The 18951-nt window shown below is 36.8% G+C and overlaps 1 protein-coding gene across 1 annotated transcript; it reads left to right on the top strand.

Annotated features, from left to right (window-relative positions):
- Window positions 1-1524: 1524 nt before the first annotated feature.
- LOC103212066 (olfactory receptor 4K15-like) lies at window positions 1525-2451 on the top strand. Its single transcript, XM_007958068.1, has one exon. The coding sequence runs from the start codon at window positions 1525-1527 to the stop codon at window positions 2449-2451; it is 927 nt and encodes a 308-aa protein (XP_007956259.1).
- Window positions 2452-18951: the final 16500 nt, after the last annotated feature.

Raw genomic sequence — 18951 nt, 5'->3', positions numbered from 1 at the left:
TATATATAACCTCTAATGACATAGTGGTTAACGCATTTGGCTGCTAACCAAAAGGTGAATGGTTCAAACCACCAGCCGCTTTGCAGGACAAATATGAAGCAGTTTGTTTCTGTCAAGTATTATATCTTTGGAAACCCTATGGGGTAGTTCTACTCTGTCCTATACTATAGACTCAATAGCAATAGAGTTTTGTTGTTATTGTTGTTTATTTAGGACATACATAATATGGTTATTTGGGAGCTCTGGTGGAGAAGTTCTTAAGGCACTTGACTGCTAACCAGAAGGCTGGTGGTTCAAACCCACCAGCCACTCCTGAGAAGGAAGATTGGGCAATCTACTTCCCTAGTGATACAGCCTCAGAAACTCAAGGAGGGGTCTTTATGAGTCAGAAGCAGTGAGTGTGTTTTTTTGGTGTGTATATATATATATATATATATATATATATATATATTTTCAGAGGAAAGACTGGGCAATCTACTTCTGTAGAGATACTGCCTTGGAAACCCAAGGAGGGGTCACTATGAGTTGGAATTGACTTGATGGCAGTGAGGTTTTTTTTTTTAATATATTATTATGTATATAGTTATTAACCCTGTGAATTCTAATTACACATAATGTTTAATTTCATAATATTTTATTTGATTTTTGCTTTGTTTTAGTTTTAGTTTTTTAACAAAACTTTGTATTGTGATTTGGGTAAAAGTTTAAAGAGCTATTGTATTTTCCATTTAACAGTTCATCCACATTTTATTTTGAGACTTTTATTGCAATCTCCACAATGCAAAAGCACTCTTTCCTCCTCTTCCTTGTGGTTTCCATTTCCTATTCTTATTTCATTTTTTTTTTTTTATGCTGGAAAAAAAGTCTTATCAATTCAAAAGAGTTTTACTATTTATTATTTTCTGATGAAAAAGATGTTTCTGTGGGCCTTTGAGTAATGCACTGAAATCCCATGGTATATAGTCACTGCAAAAGATCTGATTGCAGACAATATGCATGTGCACACTTGTTGTTGTTGTTGTTATGTGACGTCGAGTCGGACTCGACTCATAGCAACCTCTTCTTGGGTTTCTGAGGCAGTATCACTACGGAAGTAGATTGACCAACCTTCCTTCTGAGGAGTGCTTGGTGGGTTTGAACCTCCAGCCTTCTGGTTAGCAGTCAACATGCTTTTGAGGATCTGAAGGAGGCTTAATGGATGTATTGTTAAGTACTTGGCTGCTAACCAAAAAGTCAGTGGTTTTAACTCAGTGGCTCCATAGGAGAAAAGACATTCTGACACTCTTCTGTGTAAAGATCATAGCCTGTTAAACCCTGTGGAGCAATCCTATTCTATTCTATAAGGTCAATTGAGAATATTCTCAATGGCACAAAACAACAATATGAAGATCTAAAAGTATATAAGTGTATAAAGTGAGATTTGATTCCAGGATGGGCTTTGCTTGCTTAATTCCCACAATCTTATGGTGTTATTTACATTTCTTTACAGGAAATTTTCTGATCTAATTTTAGAAATTTGAAATCATGGACCAAGGAAATAACTCAAGAGTGACTGAATTTGTGTTGCACAGTCTTTCAGGACCTCGGACATTACAACTATTCTATTTTTCATTTTTTACACTTTTGTATTTGTCCACTGTGCTGGGAAACCTCCTCATTGTGCTCACTGTCCTCTCTGAACCTGCACTCCACACCCCCATGTACTTCCTTCTTAGCAACCTCTCTTTCATTGACACCTGTCTATCCACTTTTGCCACTCCCAAAATGATCATTGACTTACTAATGGACCATAATACTATCTCCTTTGAGGGGTGCATGGCCCAGATATTATTTCTGCATGTCTTTGGTGGTGGCGAAATGATGCTACTTGTTTCCATGGCATATGACAGATATGTAGCCATATGTCGACCTCTGCACTATGCAGCCATCATGAGTATACGCAAGTGCATAGGCTTGGTGGTTGGATCCTGGCTCATTGGGTTCCTGCACTCAGTAAGCCAGTTGGTCTTCATAGTAAATCTTCCATTCTGTGGTCCGAATAATGTGGACAGCTTTTTCTGTGACCTTCCCTTGGTTATTAAACTCGCCTGCACTGATACTTACATCCTTGAGATACTGATTCGTTTAAACAGTGATATACTGGGTTTGTGCTCCTTTGTGATATTGTTCATGTCCTACACAGTCATCCTGGTCACCATGCAACGTCGGTCATCAGCGGGCATGACCAAAGCCCGGGTGACCTTGACTGCCCACGTCACTGTGGTCATCCTCTTCTTTGGTCCCAGCATTTTCATCTATGCCTGGCCTTTGAACAACTTCCTAGTGCATAAGATTCTCTCAATATTTTATACTGTTTTCACCCCTCTCTTAAACCCACTGATCTACACATTAAGAAATAAGGAGGTGATATCAACAATGGAGAAACTGAGAAGACGAAACATAAGTTCTTAATAATTTCTTGGCTTTCTTTTTTAATAATGGCACCCACTTAGATCCTTTGCTACTCAAGATATTTATATTTGAAAAAGAAATTAAATAGACTGAGATAATTTCTTGTATATATAAGTATGGTATTTCTTACAGTGTGAATTCACTACAAACTGTCCGAACTTAAGGATAATGGTAATAGCTTTGATGAACCCATTACCTAACTCAGAAGTCAAATAGATTCGTGTACTTAGTCATGTATATGTAGCATATTTAACTACACTACAAACAACTAAACCTAAGCCCCAAATATTTTTTTGTCTCAATGTATTAAATTGAAGTTCAAAATTTTCACTCAGAGTTAGTGGTTCAATGACTACAATGCTTTATTTCTATCTAAATAAATAGTATTTTTCAACATCACTGCTGAATATATGCCTTTGCTCTGTGTATTCTTTTACTGATCTCCAGGTCCTGCTACCTGTGATAGTTATGGTTGTGTGTCAACCTTCTTGGACAATGATTCTCAGTGTTTTAGCAGTTATAATGTAATCCTCCCACATGATACAATCTGATAATATAAACACCTCCATGATGAGATCTGTTATGCTCAACTAATCAATGGAAAGGGAATTTCTTCAGGGTATGGCTTGCTTCCAAATTGTATGGATGTTCTGGAAAAGTTCTCTGGTTTTTGGCTTAATCTGGATCCTGTGAGTGGCTCATCATCTTTTAACCTCCAGTTATTTGGACTTGAGCCAATGACCTACCATACTGACTGCTGATCTTGGGATGTTGGCCTATGCAGCCAACATATTACCTGCCGATCTTGAATTCATCAGCCTCTCTAGCCCGTGAGACAGCAGCTTGCTGTCTGACCTGCTGCTCTTAGGTTCATCAGCCCCTGCAGCTATGTGAGACAGGCGAAGCCTCCAGCCTAACATCTGACCCAGGACTTCACAACTTGCAAGATTTTACAACCTCAATTCTTTGAGATAAACCTGTTTATGTTTATCTATCTCTATAAATAGATATTTCACTGGTTTTGGTTCTCTGGAGAACCCAGACTAAGATACCATCCAATAAAACATAAGTGAGAATACATATTTTTCAAAGTTCTCAAAATTATAAGATCATTATTTTTATTTTTTATAAGTTGACATTTTCATTGTTCTTTGTGAATTATGTTTGAAATAATATAGGGTGAATTTTCTTTGTTTTTGTAGCATTTGTTCTTATAACCAAAAACAAACCACATTAGAAAACAAGAAAATGGGATTCCCCATCTTTGCTCATAAAATAATTCTTATTTTATTTGGACTAAAGCTGATCTTGAAAATATTTTTTTCTCTTTTTCTATAAAATTAATATTTCTATCAAATTCATGCTTCTATGACTCAACTTGATAATATGAAAATGTATAAAATATTAAAGTAAAGTAACATACTTAAGTAATATTTTTAAAAACTTCAGAATAATATGTAATTTACTGTTTTTTTTTTTTTTTTACCAGTCCTCATTTTCACTGATATCAATACTAATTTAGGATAATTATTTTGACTTTTTGATTTCTAACAGCTCTGGTGGCGTAGTGCCTAAGGCATCTGACTGCTTACCAGAAGGTTGGCGGTTTACAGCCACCAGCCACTCCTCGGAAGGAAGGTTAGGCAATCTACTTCCATAGTGATGTTGTTGTTGTTGTTGTTATGTGCCATCGAGTCAGCCCCGACTCATAGCGACCCCTCCTTGGGTTTCTGAGGCAGTATCACTACGGAAGTAGGATTGCCCAACCTTCCTTCCGAGTCCATAGTGATACTGCCTTGGAAACCTAAGGAGGGGTCACTATGAGTTGGATCCTACTCCATGGCAGTGCTTTCATTCGTTCATTTTGATTTCTAGTGTTTGAAAGAGAAAAGCATATCCCAAAATGAAGTTTTGCTTTTGAAATCATGTGGGGGAATGGTACTGTGGAATAAGATTTACTATTAATTATGCTGTAAATAAAGTTTTGTTGTTGTTGTTGTTGTTATGTGCTGTTGAGTTGGACCCGACTCTAAACAAATAAAGTTTAAGTCACCTTTATCAGTTCACCATTACAAAAGGCCTTGTTGACTCCTTCTGATATATAGAATTAAAAACAAACAAAAAAACTAGTATTAAACTGTTGCCATACAATGGTTATTATAATGTTGATAATAAAGTCAAACTTATATTTAATGATCACTATACAGTTCACTAAGAAGCTCTGGTGGCACAGTGCCTAAGGCATTTAAATGTGACTTAAGGGTGTTTTTTTCCCACCTTTTAATTTGGTTTATTGGAACTGCGGTGGTGCAGTGGGTAACATATTTGACTGCTAACCAGAAGGTCAGCAGTTCAAGCCTACCCGTTGCTCCAAGGGACAATCTACTTCTGTGAAGATTTACAGCCTTGGAAACGCTATAGGGGTCACAATGAGTCAGAATAAACTTGGTGGTAGTGGGTTTCATTTTGTTTTTTTATACAGCTTACAAATTGTATCTTCATATATTATTTCAATTGATCCTCAGAATATACCTATGGGTTAGAAGAAGATTATGCTTCTATGCTTACATTGTTGCACTTTAGATATTAGGGATCCTTCAGTAAAAATACCTATGAATTCTACAAGAACTCTTTAAAACAAACAATTGATCTCAGGGTATCTGAAAGAGTAGAAGTTTCAGAAGAAGAAGAATGATTGGAAGGGGTTTTCGGTAATCAAATATAGAACACCATTAAAGGAAATTTTGTCCCTGCCGCATGTGAAATAGAATTCACTCTTGGACCTGAGATACTTAGAACCTGTTCCTTCAGTGAAGGTGTAGTTTGGACGTGTGTTATTAGCAGCACAAGGAAAAGACTAAAAATATATGATAATTGGCCTGACCTATGGATTGATAAATTGTTTACTCTTGGAAATAATAATCATGGGATTGTTTATATATAAATTCAGAGTTTGAATTTATTTTCTCTGCATAGTCTGAAGAGCTTTAATTTGAAAAACTCAACATAAAATATATTTCATTCCAGAGAAGAGGTAGAGGGAGGGAGGGAGAGAAACGGAAGAGAGGGGGAAAAAGGAAAGAAAGGAAAAGAAGGAAGAGAGGAAGGAAAAGATGAAGGAAGGATGGATGGAAGGAAGACTTGCTTTCTCCATCCATAAGACAAGGAAAGAGACAGCCTAGCAATACATAAACTTTTAGAGAGTAACCGTTGTACTCCAGACAAACATCACTGAAAAACATCTTTGAATCAACCCCACTATTCTCTACTCCTGCTATCACAGAAATACCACAAATGATTGGTTTTAACAAACAGGAATTCATTCTTTTACAGTTAGGAAGCTAGAAGTCCAAATTCATAATGCAGGCTCTAGGGATGGCTGAAGGCCCCTTGAGCTTGGGCTTCAGCTCTGCCTCCTGCCTCCTGTCCCACTGGAGGTAGAAGTGGCTACTAACTCAGGCAACTGCTGGCTGCTGAGGCTAACTAACCCAAGGTTTACAGTTAAAATGACGCAAACCCAAGATTGGCAGGTTATATGGCAGGCCACTAGTTCAAGTCCAGGAACTAGGGAAGAGTTGGCCAAACCGTGGATCCAAATGTGCCAAAAGGCTAGAGACCTTTTACAAAGCTTCTCCATATATACTGGAAGTACTCCACCTTCTGAAGGCAACTCCCCCTTATCTGCTTAGCTGCTTATAGCAGATTCCACTAAGGAGGTGATTACGATCTCTTCATGGGAAATAATTACATCTGGATGCCAAGTAACTCAGAAGCCTAGTCCAGCCAAGTTGATACATAATCTTAACTAACCACATCCACTCAACCCAGCAAACACCAAATAAGGATGTTGGACTTCTATTCCTCCTTCATACATGGCCCAAATCCTCCAACCAACACATGTTGGAGTCAAAGAAGACCAAAAAGGGAGCAAAGACTTCATTCCCATGGAGTCAGTGGAGGTTATATAAGCAGCAACAACAAAGCATTCCTACTACTATTATATTAAAAAAAAAAAAAAAATCTTACTGTCCAGTTGGATCCGACTCATAGCGACCCCTCCTTGGGTTTCTGAGGTGGTATCACTACAGAAGTAGATTGCCCAACCTTCCTTCCAAGGACAGCAGTAAGTTTTTTTTTTTTAATAGTTTGTTTCTGTGAAGTCAGTTCCAACTTTTTGCCATCCATGTTTGTCAGAGTAGAACTTGCTTCACAGGGTTTTCAGGGGCTGAGTTTTTTAATGTAGATCAACGTGATATTCTTCCAAGGAACCTCTGTGTGGACTCAATCTCCAAACTTTCAATTAGCAACTGAACAAGTTAAACTTCGAACCACTCAGTGTTTAATAGAAGAAATTATAGAGGTTTCATAAAGCCACCATGTAAAATTATTCAAGGCAGCTACAGGTATGTACACCAAGTTTTTATTTATTTTTATTAATAACTCAGAATTATGTAAATACTATTATTCCAAAAACACTGGCAAAAGATATATTGATTGGCATGTATACATTTAATACAGCTACCTATTAACATCCAAGTCTTTTCAGGTTAGCTTTATTTCAAGGATACTGACATAAGATACTTTGTATTATCATTCTCACTTCATTTAGTCCTCATGACATCAGGACTAAAGATGTGATTGAAAGAGTGGATGTATAGGCAATTTCACACGATGAATTGCTGAGCCAAAGGACTAAAGTATTCATTTGCAATGAATAAATCATTTTATAGTGATTTCAAGAGCATGGCTCTCTACATTATTGCATTGCCTGTAACACTGACCATTTGAAGGGATTTAAGGGGTTGTTAAATTTAACTATTCCATTTTATTAATGAAGGAATTTCTTGGATGAAGATCTGTACACTTGCTTGTTGCTCTTGTTGTCAGGTGCCATTGAGTTGGCTCCAACTCATAGCAACCCTATGTACAACAGAACTAAACACTGCCTGGTACTGCACCAACCTCACAACCCTTGCTATACCTGAGCCCATTGTTGCAGCTACTGTGTCAACCCATCTCCTTGTAGGCCTTCATATTTTTTACTGATCCTCCACTTTACCAAGCATGATATCTTTCTTGAGGGAATGGTCCCTTCTGACAACATAACCAAAGTAGGTGAGATGATGTCTGGTCATTCTCACTTCCAAGGAGCATTCCAGTTGCACATCTTCCAGGATTTGTTAGTTCTTCTGGCAGTCCATGGTACTTTCAATATTGTTTGCCAACACCACAACTCAAAAGCATCAACTCTTCTTCAGTCTTCCTTATTCATTGCCCAGCTTTCACATGCATATGAGGTGATTGAAAACACCGTGACTTTGGTTGTTGTTGTTGTTGTTATGTGCCGTCAAATCTGACCCGACTCAAAGCAACCCCTCCTTGGGTTTCCAAGGCAGTATCACTACGGAAGTAGATTGCCCCGTCTTCCTTCCAAGGAGTGACTTTGATTGTTGTTGTTGTTGTTGTTTTGCCGTCGAGTCGGCCCCAACTCATAGCAACCCCTCCTTGGATTTCCGAGGCAGTATCACTACGGAAGTAGGATTGCCAACCTTCCTTCCAAGGAGTGGCTGGTGGGTTTGAACCGCCAGCCTTCTGGTGAGCAGTCAAGTGCCTTAGACCTTATTCTTCAAAGAGACATCTTTGCCCTTCGGCACTTTAAAGAGGTCTTTTGCAGTAGATTTGCTCAGTGAAATAGGTCTTCTGATTTCTTGACTGCTGCTTGCATTAGTGTTGATTGTGCAAACAAGTTATATAAAATCTTTGACAACTTCAATCTTTTCTTCATTTATCATGATGCTCTTTATGGGTCCAGTTGTGAGGATTTTCCATTTCTTTATGATGAAGTATAACCCATACTGCAGACTGTAGTTTTTAATCTTCAGTAAATACTTCAAGTCATCTGCACTCTCAGCAAGCAAGGTGTGTTGCTTGCCTATCACAGGTTGTTAATGAGTCTTCCTCCCATCATGATGCCATGTTCTCCATATACTCCAGCTTCACTGATTATTTGCTCTCAACATACGGATTGAATACTTATGGTGAAAGGACACAACCATGACACTCTCTTCCTGAGTTTAAACCTTACTCTGTTCGAATGGCAGCCTCCTGGTCTATGTACACGTTTCTCATGAGCACCATTAAGGGTTCTGGAATTCCCATTCTTCACAATGTTATCCATAATTTGTTATGGTTCACACAATCGAATGCTTTTGCATAGTCAATAAAACACAAGTAAACATCTTTCTAGTATTCTTTGCTTTTAGCCAAGATCCATCTGACATCAGCAATGATATTCCTCATTTCATGTCTTCATCTGAATCCAGCTTGCATTTCTGTAAGTTCCTGGTCAATATAGTGCTGCAAACTTCCATAGTGATACCACCTCAGAAACCCAAGGAGGGGTCGCTATGAGTCGGGTCTCACTCGAGGCACATAACAACAACAACAACATGGCAAGATTTTACTTGTGTGTGATATTACTGATATTGTTTGATAATTTCCACATTCTGTGGGATCATCTTTCTTTGGAATTGGTACAAATATGAATCTCTTCCAGTCAGTTGGCTAGTTGCTCTCTTCCAGATTTATTGGCATGGATAAGTAAATGCTTCTAGTGTGGCATCCAATGGTTAAAGTTTCTCAATGGCTGCTCCATCAATTCATGGAGCCTTTTTTTTTTTTTTTTTTTGCCAATTCCTTCAGTGTCACTTTGACCTATTTCTTCAATATTCATTCTTGATACTATGCCACCCCCTGAAATGGAGGAACATTGACAAATTCTTTTTAGTATAGTGGTTCTGTGTATTCTTTCTCTCTTCTTTTGATGTTTCCTGCATCATTCAATATCTTGCCCATAGAATCTTTCAATATCACAACTCAAGTCTTGGATTTTTTTCTTCAGTTCTTTCAGCTTGAAAAATACTCAGCATCTTCTTCCCTTTTGTTTTTCTAACTCCAGGTCTTTGCATATGTCATTGTAATAATTGACTCTGTCTTCTCAAGCTCCTCTTTGAAATCTTTTGTTCAGTTCTTTTATCTTTTCATTTCTTCATTTGCTTTACCTACTCTCTGTTCAAGAGAAAGTTTAAGAGTTTCTTTTAACATCCATTTTGGTCTTTTCTTCCTCTCCTGTCTTTTTAATAACCTTTTGCTTTCTTCATGGATAATGGTCTTCATTTTATCCAACGGTTCCTCTCTTTTTTGGTCATTGGTGTTCAATGCATCAAATCTATATTTTAAATTGTCTCTAAATTCTGATGGGATATAATCAAGGTCATATTTTGAGTCTTATGAACTTGTAAAAAAATGTCTTCTGCTTCAATTTTAACTTGCATATTAGTAATTGATGGTCTGTTTCAGAGTCAACCCCTAGGATTGTTTTGGCTGATGATGTTGAGCTTCTCCATTACCTCTTTCCAAAGATGTAGACAATCTGATTCCTGTGTATTCCATGTGTATAAACCAAAACACAAACTCACTGCCATTGAGACAATCCCGACTCATAACGACCTCTCCTTTGGTTTCCAAGGTGGTATCTCTACTGGAGTAGATTGCCCAATATTTCTTCTGAGGAGTGGCTGGTGAGTTTGAACTGTCAGCCTTCTGGTTAGCAGTAAAATGCCTTAGACACTACACCACCAGAGCTCCTATAGCAGCCATTTTTGTTGTTGAAAAAAGATATTTGCAATGAATAAGTCATTGGTCTCACAAAATTCTATCATGCTATCTCCAGTGTCATTTTTGTCACCAAGGCCATATTTTCCAACTACTGGTGATTCTTCTTTGTTTCCAATTTTTTTCATTCCAATCACCAGTAATAATCAACATACTTGACTGCATGTTTGGTCAATTTCAAACTGCAGAAGTTGGTGAAAATCTTCAATTGTCCTCATCTTTGTCTTTAATGGTTGGTGGCTAACTTTGAATAATAGTAGTATTAACTAGTCCTCCTAGTAGGCATATGAACATCATCCTATCACTGGCAGCATCATACTTCAGGATAGATCTTGAAACATTCTTTGTGACAATGAATACAATACCATTCCTCTTAAATTTGCCATTCCAGGCACAGTAGATCATATGACTGTAATTCAAATGGCCAAACCAGTCCAGTTCTACTTTTTAGTGCCTAGGATACTGATCTTTATGCACTTTATTTAATTTTTGTTAACTTCAAATTTTCCTAGATTCATACCTTGTACATTCCACATTCCAATTATTAATGACTGTTTGTAGCAGTTTCTTCTTATTTTGAGTCATGCCCCATGAACCAATGCAGCTCCCAAAAGCTTTACTCCATCCATGTCAACTCTACTTTGAGGAGGCAGCCCTTCCTCTGTCATATTTTGAGTGTTCTCCAATTTGAGGGGCTTGTTGTCCAGCACTATAGCAGACAGTGTCTCAGGACTATTCATAAGGTTTTCCAGTAATTATCAGACAGTGTTTCACTGCTATTCCTAAAGTTTTCACTGGTCAGTTTTTTGAGAAGTAGTTGGAGCCTTCTTTCTTCCCATTCTTTCTTAGTCTGGAAGCTCTGAAACTTCTGGAAGCGCTGAAACCTGACTACCCTGGGTGACCTTGCTGGTATTTGAAATACCGTTGGCATAACCTCCAGCCTCACAGCAGCACAGATGCCACCACAGTACAACAAACTGATAGATGAGTGGTGGGATGCTTTATATATAGACTATTTAATCTAATCCTTACAGGTAAAGTGATAAAAAATTAGAGAAGTAACTGAAATTCAGAAAAGGTCCGACAAGAGCACCTTGACCATTTACCAATAGTTCTATTGTAAGATTTCCAGTGTATTGCTGTCTGACAAATTTTTAAAATAACTTTATGAATGTTGGCAAAACAACTTTAATAGTGCAAATGAAATGAGTATGGATTTAGATATTTCTGCAGATGGTAAATCAGGTAGTCATTTAAGTGATTAATGTTACTGAGGGTAGCACAATATTTGAGTTCCAAGTTTTCGATCACAGAACATGTTAAAGCTATAATAATAATGTTGTTCACAATTTGGAAGGTACAATTCATTTTCACTACATTTCACTCTGTGCAGTAAAAATGAACAGGATGAAGGAAAATGTTTTTCTTTTTTTTTTCTGCCCCTTTTTTCCACTTTTAATTGGACTGTGAAATAAGCTTCAAAAGAACAATCTCTATGAATCTTCAACTAGAAAAGGTAGAACATTACAACCGTGAAAAATTTGTTATAGTCATCTAAAAAGGAAGCCAAAAATGCTTTCAAATATTTTAGTGTTTAATGTAAATCTGGCAAATTGATTATTTTCTAGCCTAGAAACCATGCCACCAGTTTTTACTGTAAACTGCCAGCTGACGTCAAATCTATTTTTTGATAGATTTGGAGGCTTAATCAACTGGTCAGTTAATTCAGTGAAAAGAGAACACATTACACTAAACTCATCCTTTGACTGAATTGGTTCATTGATACTGTCAGAATGGTTAAATCTGTTTCTGTTTAAATACAATCTAAAGAAATTTTCAGTAGTGCATAGTTTCAAGTGTTCATAAAGTAGGGCAATTGCTTTTATTACTACTTATTTTTTAATTCTTTTCTGAGGACTCCTGGGGGATAAATTGATGGAAACAAAATGGAGGAAAAGAAAATGAAATAGTTCATTTATTGACTATCTTTCCATTTCCTTGTTCTCTTAATTTATTGCAATATGATTTAATTCTTTCCCATTCCTATTAACGTTGTTGTTGCTTTCAGTTGCTGTGCAGTTGGCTCTGACACACAGTGACCTATGCCCAACAGAATGATACCCCATCCTGAGCCATCCTCACAATCTTTGTTATGCTTGAGCTTATCATTGCAGCCATTGTGCCAATCTACCGCATTGAGGGTCTTCCTTTTTTTTCACTAACACTCTTCTTTACCGAGTGTAATATTCTTCTCCAGAGACTGGTACACTCTGACAACATCAGTTAAGTATGGGAGGCAAAGTCTGGCCATTTTTGCTTCTCAGGAGCCTCCTGGCTGTACTTCTTCCAAGACAGATTTGATTGGTCTTCTAGCAGTGTATGGAATATTCAATTTGTTTTTTTTGTCAACACCACAATTCAAATGCATCAATTCTTCTTCAGTCTTCGTTATTCTTTGTCCAGCTTTCACATGCATATGAGGCTATTGAAAATACCAAGGCTTGGGTCAGGCACACCTTAGTCTTCAAAGTGACATCTTTACACTTCAATAGTTTAAAGCGGTCTTCAGTCACTTGTTTTAGAAAACCCATAAATCCTAGGTTAAGAATATGGTCATCATATTTTGGAACCATGTGGTTCAGAGTATATGGCATAGGCCAAATTGTGATTGAGAGGAGTGCAGATAGGAGACCACAAAAGACTAAGTAAAAGAGCAAGATCTAACTTCTTTTCTTCTCTTACATTGTCACTCCAGGAATTGTCATCTCCCACTGGTTCTGTTCCGTAGTGATACCACATTGGAAACCCAAGGAGGGGTCATTATGAGTTGGGTCCAACTTGAAGGCACACAACAACAACAACAACAACAATTGGTTCTGTTCAGCATGTGCTCTTCTGCTGCTGCCACCATTCACACCATTGACCTTCAGAGTCTTCTCCACTCAAATCAGACACTCATTATGGTACTAATAGCTTCTTCTACCAAGCAGAATTTTTGTTGAAGCATTACCTAGAATGATGCAGCAATTTGAGACATGGTATTTCATGGACCCCAACCCCTAGCAGCATACCCTAGGAACTCTCTGCTGGTCAGTTTGTAGCTGAAGAGGTTTCCACTCAGCCAGGCTTTGGTCAAGGGATTTCCCTTTCTTTGACAGTGCATATAGCCAGGTGAGGAGGAGATCAGAAGCTGTGGTGATTCACAGGAGGCACCACAAGCATAGTTGCTCTCCAAAACATAAATATGCTAATAGATTTCAAAAGTTGTAAACCTTTTTTCCAAATACTAAAAAAAATCCTAATAATTTTGAGTTTAATATAGACATGATATTTCATTATATGTATGTATCATCATTTATATATTTTTTATTATTGTATGTTTTCCCTGTAAGTTTATGATCTTTTTCTTCTGAAATGTACCTAGAGTTAAATTAGGAAATCAGAATATCTGAGTATGCTAAAATGTCTTAATATATTTTATGAAATTGCTTTTCAGAATGTTTTTCTCACTCCACAGGTTTTTGCATCGCTTACTGTAAAATTTTATTCTTTTAACTTAATGAACAAGTTTAAGTACTACTGTTTTATTTTACAATTCTTTTAATTCTTATGGAGTTTTTATTATTTTATGAATTATCCTCACATGTCATGCCCCATTTGAAGCTTAGTATTGTTTTCATCAGTGTATTTCACTTTTTCTATGTTAATATGAGGAAACCCTTTCTGTATTTATTTGTTTGATTCTGAGAAAAAAACATGAATAATAATATTCCCTTTTTGTTATGTGCAAAACAATATTTATTTCACAGAAACTATAAAAGCCACTGTATGAAAATCCATTCATGACTACAAAAGATGCTCAGAAGTAGCAGCTGTGAAAAAATATTCATAAGATATTAATACCACACTAGTCACAAGAGACTAAAGATAGATTGGGAGCATGATTCTTAGAAGCTTCAATCCCTAGGTAGAAAAAATAATTGCTAGCCTATGGTAGAAAAGAACTAGTTAGCCTAGGTCCCACTGGGACAAAATCACCCCTCAATGACAAATACATTTTCATCCCCACCTCCACTTAAATAAAGTGTCTAAAGAACCAGTAAGGCATAGTGCAAGCGGTGTGAGAAGAGCACGTGTCTAATGTCACGCCATCTCAGCTTATTCCAGTGGAACTTCTGAAATAGAAAAAGGAGACAAATTCTACTTTTTGTCTAAATCTCCAAAGAGATTTGATTTCTCTTAGTTGGTCTAGATGACAACTCACCGATGACTCATGTAAGTTTTAATACTTTTGTCACTTCAAATAGCTCTTTGCGAACAAACTATTTCAACATAGTCTTCGATTTATTCTAATTCTGTCACTGAGATTGAATTTGTCTCACCATGATTGAACTCTCTCTTACCTTGAGATGACTTAATTCTTTAGAAGACCTTAAAACTCATGCCCACAAAGTGCATCTTCCTCTTCTTCAGACTCGGTCACTGTGATCTCTGAATTTATTTTCTGGTCATATGACATAAAATATGGCTTTCTGTAAATATCATTGTATAACTTGAGTTGCTTATTCACACATTTATGTACATGTATGTCTTTAGATGTTGATCCCTATGAACATAATTAAGCAAACATACCATGTTAGTATGTTTAGAATACAATTTATGCAATAAAAATTCTAGCTTTGTCATTATTTTGGTCATATGATGAGGTCAATAATTTAACTTCATTTAGATTTTATTCTATTGTGCCAATTTACTTTGATGCCCTCCCTGCATATTGTCCTAGCCCCAGTTGCAGCTATTTAATTCCTCAAGGTAATTGGTTATGGTTAAGAAGTTTTCATAACTTTGCCCCTTGCATTCTCAACTACATTCAAGTATATATTTTCAGCATATGTAAATACATAAATAGAAATATCCTCTGTCAAACCTATACATTTTCATAGATATAGTTCTAATTCCTTCCTACATCTATTCAGTTTGCATAAACGTATATGTATGTAGTCATAGCACCAGGCTACCACTACTGACGACTCTGAAAGAGATAACATTAGAAGCTCTGAAATAGAGTAGGAGAAAATAGTGGATCAAAGCTCAAAATCATAAAAAAGACCAGACTTACTGGTCAGATAGGAACTGTGGAATCCCTGAAACCATGGCTTTTAGTCACAGTTCAGGCCTGAAACTGAACTCATCTCTATGCCTCAAGTATCAACCCAATAATAGACAGGTCTATGAGGTGAATGATAACACCATGGATGTGCACACTCTTAGAACAATTAACCACTGGAGATCAAAAAAGGAGCATTTGCTAAAGGACAAAGTTCAGAAGTCTTGAAAGGTTAAGAAAAAAAGGAGGAATATAAACAGGAAACAAGAGGAGGAAGAGGGATAGTTAATGTGAAATTATGAGGATTGGAGTCAAGGACATAAATCAAAATGTGTAGGGATTGTGGAATAGAAAACATTTGGTCTATAAACCCATATACAAATCACAAAAAGTTAAAAAAAATTCAATCATTGGAGAATTTATAATTTCAGCTTTCTTATTTTAAAATAAATTGTAACTAAATGAGTAATGAAACAATTTTATCAAATATTTTCTTGAGTTAATTGGTCTTCAGTCTTCCTTTGAATGGAGATTGCCCTCTGATCAATGGAAATTTTTGTATTATATCTTTCTCTGGTAGTGCCTTACAGTACAGCTTGGTTTATTTAGGACAGTGAAGATACTTTATGGGTAGTTAAAAGGAATATGAAAGAGACATTAGCCTATTTTTAAGACTCTTTAGACTGTTACAAGAAGCTCTGATGGCACCGTAGTAAAACATTGGGGTTTGCAGGAGAAAGATGAAGCAGTTTGTTCTGTAAAGGTTTACAGACTAGGATACCTACCATATGAGTAATCATAATCTGTCCTAGTTGTTGTTTGTATGTGCCGTCCAGTCAGACCCATCTCATAGGGACCCCTCCTTGGGTTTCCCAGGCAATATCACTATGGAAGAAGATTGCCCCATCTTCCTTCCGAGGTGTGGCTGGTGGGTTTGAACCGCCAGCCTTCTAGTTAGCAGTCAAGTGCCTTAGGCACTATGCTACCAGAGCTCCCAGATAGATAGATAGATATCCTTAAATTAGAATGGGATCTCTGGTGGCATTGTGGTTAAAGCATTTGGCTGCTAATCAAAAGATGATTGGTTCAAACACATCAGTAGTGTAATTGATGAGGGAGTCTGTTTCTGGAAAGATCAATTCTACTCTGTCCTATAGGGTTGCCTTGATGGTAATAAGGCTGATTTTTTTCCCCTTATTTAGGAGGCACAGGGATAATTATAACATATGATATAGTTATTATACATGCACTTATTAGCCCTGTGTACTCTAATTAAAGGAAACTTTTAATTTTATAACATTAGTTAATTAATATTTGTTTTGTTTTATTTTAAAAACTTTTTTTTATTGTGATTTGAGTGAAAGTTGAATAAGAAAATTGATTTTTTACTCAACAGTTCACATACATTTTATTTGACACATTGACTGCAATCCCCACAATGTGACAGCACTCTTCTCACTTCCTACCTCTCACTACCATTTCCCTTTGTCCTTCTTTCCCATTCTTATTAGATTATCTAAATTGAGAAAAACAAAAAAGGTTCTATCAATTCAAAAGAGTTCTACTGGTTAGTTTAATATTTTTCTGATGAAAAAGATGTTGTTGTGTGTTCTTGAGCCGATTCTGGCTTTTAGCAATCCTTAAAAGTCTGAGTAAGAGTAAGGAGCTCTAGTGCTGTAGTGGGTAAGGCATTCGGTTGCTAACCAGATCAGTGGATCAAACTCATCAGCTGCTCTGCGGGAGGAAGATGAGGCAACAAACTTCCATAAAGATTTATAGCACTGAACACACAACGGACATCCATATGACTCAGTGATTGACTAGATGGCAGTGGGTCTGGTTTTTGTTTGGTGTAGGATGGAGTGGAACTGTCCTGTAGGGTTTCATCAGGTAATTTCCCCTGTAGGTGTATTCAAATTGCCAATCTTTCAGTTAGCAGCAAGCACTGAACCACTATGCCAGAGGGCTCCTTGGTTAAAAAGATAATGTATACTCACTGCAAAAAAATAAATGCTTCAGGAAATAAACATATAAAGAATAAGATGATGTTCACCAAGAGATAACAATCGTTAACATTTGCATAGGCCTGTAAAAGATTTTCTGTGAACATACACACTGTTGCAACAGTAAAAATTCTCTCTGGAGATAATTTTAGAAAATGAGTTTCAGTCCCTTTTGTACCTTCTTTAATTCTGGGTGAAAAAACAGAGTTTGGGACAGTTAAGAATGTTTACTTTGTCTGACTGTAAGTATAACTAGCTGAGAGAAGAAGAGGAATGAAGAGGAGAAAGTTTAAAATGGAACAGACAAAAGGAGAAAAATTAGCTGACTTGGTGAATAAAGGAGGCAGAAGGAACTAAAGATTGACTTTACCATCTTGACTATTTTGCCTAAGGTGGGAAAACATCTTTCTTGTTGTTGTTAGTTGCTGTTGTGTCATTTCAGACATGGAGACCCCATGTGGGCAGAGTCTAACAGCTCCTTAGGGTTTCCAAGGTTGTGACCTTGTGGAAGTAGATCTCTAGGCCTGTCTTCTGAAGAGCCTCTGGGTGGGTTCAAACGTCCAACCTTTCTGTTGGTAGTCAAGCATTTAACCATTGCACCACCCAGGGAAACTAGGGAAAGCATCTGACTGCCCCACAGTGACTTCCTGTCTTCTCTTCCAGAAACAGAGTACCACATACAATGACTTACCTCTTTCCAAAGTCAAGCTGTTTTGAAAATTCTCTGCAGAAAATAAGTCACTTCCATTTCTTCTTCAGTAAAATCCAAAATGGAGTGGATATACATATCCCAACAGGTGATCTGTTGGAATGTCAGGAAATTACTAGTTTTCTTGATGTTTATGAAAACTTCTATCTTAATTTAATTTCTATTTTATAGTATATGCAATATTTTAGTGCAGTCATGCATGCAAACAAGTAAATGAATATGCTTGATGTAGTCTTTCTACTGTTAGAGGAGTGCAATGAAAAACAATTAGAGACCATATTTCTAAAGGTAAGGTCCCTATGTTATTGCATTCAGGTATTCTTTATACTTGCTTCCTGTTTAGTTTCTTCATACTGATCTTAGTTATTTAATTTTCATATTAAGTTAAAACTTGAAAATTTACCCAAACAGAACTCTTTTTATTTCTCAGACAAAAAATCTGACTTTTAATAGAAACGGTGTTTCTAGAATTTTGTAGAAAAAACATGGACATAATTATCCTATAAAATAAAAGCCCTTCTATTTAGTTAATGGGAGCTCTGGTAGCATAGTGGCTAAGACACTTGCCTGCTAACCAGACGGCTGGCAGTTCAAACCCACCAGCCACTCCTCGGAAGGAAGGTTGGGAAATCCTACTTCCATAGTGATACTGCCTCGGAAGCCCAAGGAGGGGTCGCTATGAGTCAGGTTTGACTCGACGGCACATAACAACAACATTTAGTTAATATGAAACTAAAAATGCATTAAATCTATAAATATTGTTGAACACAATCTGTGAGGAATGTGCTCTGGAGGAAAAAAAGGGCAAAAGAGGATGTCATTCCTTCAGAAATATCAAATGTGCTTATGTAAATTATAGAGATGAAAGGTTCATCATATCAGCACATACTTTCTTATGTTTCATTCTGAAATCCCATGCTAAATTCTATTAAATTAAGTTTTACTGGGTGAGGAACAGCTATCATTAATTTACTGTCTTAATTAAGAACTATCTAATAAAAATGATA

The sequence above is a fragment of the Orycteropus afer genome, unplaced genomic scaffold (assembly GCF_000298275.1).
Source record: "Orycteropus afer afer isolate SDZICR_OR568_19922 unplaced genomic scaffold, OryAfe1.0 scaffold00844, whole genome shotgun sequence".
In the NCBI taxonomy this organism is placed as follows: domain Eukaryota; kingdom Metazoa; phylum Chordata; class Mammalia; order Tubulidentata; family Orycteropodidae; genus Orycteropus; species Orycteropus afer.
This window is presented reverse-complemented; position numbering and strand designations above follow the sequence as displayed.

Coding starts and splice junctions, on each gene's coding strand:
- LOC103212066 (XM_007958068.1), top strand. CDS start 1,525: ATGGACCAAGGAAATAACTCAAGAGTGACTGAATTTGTGTTGCACAGT.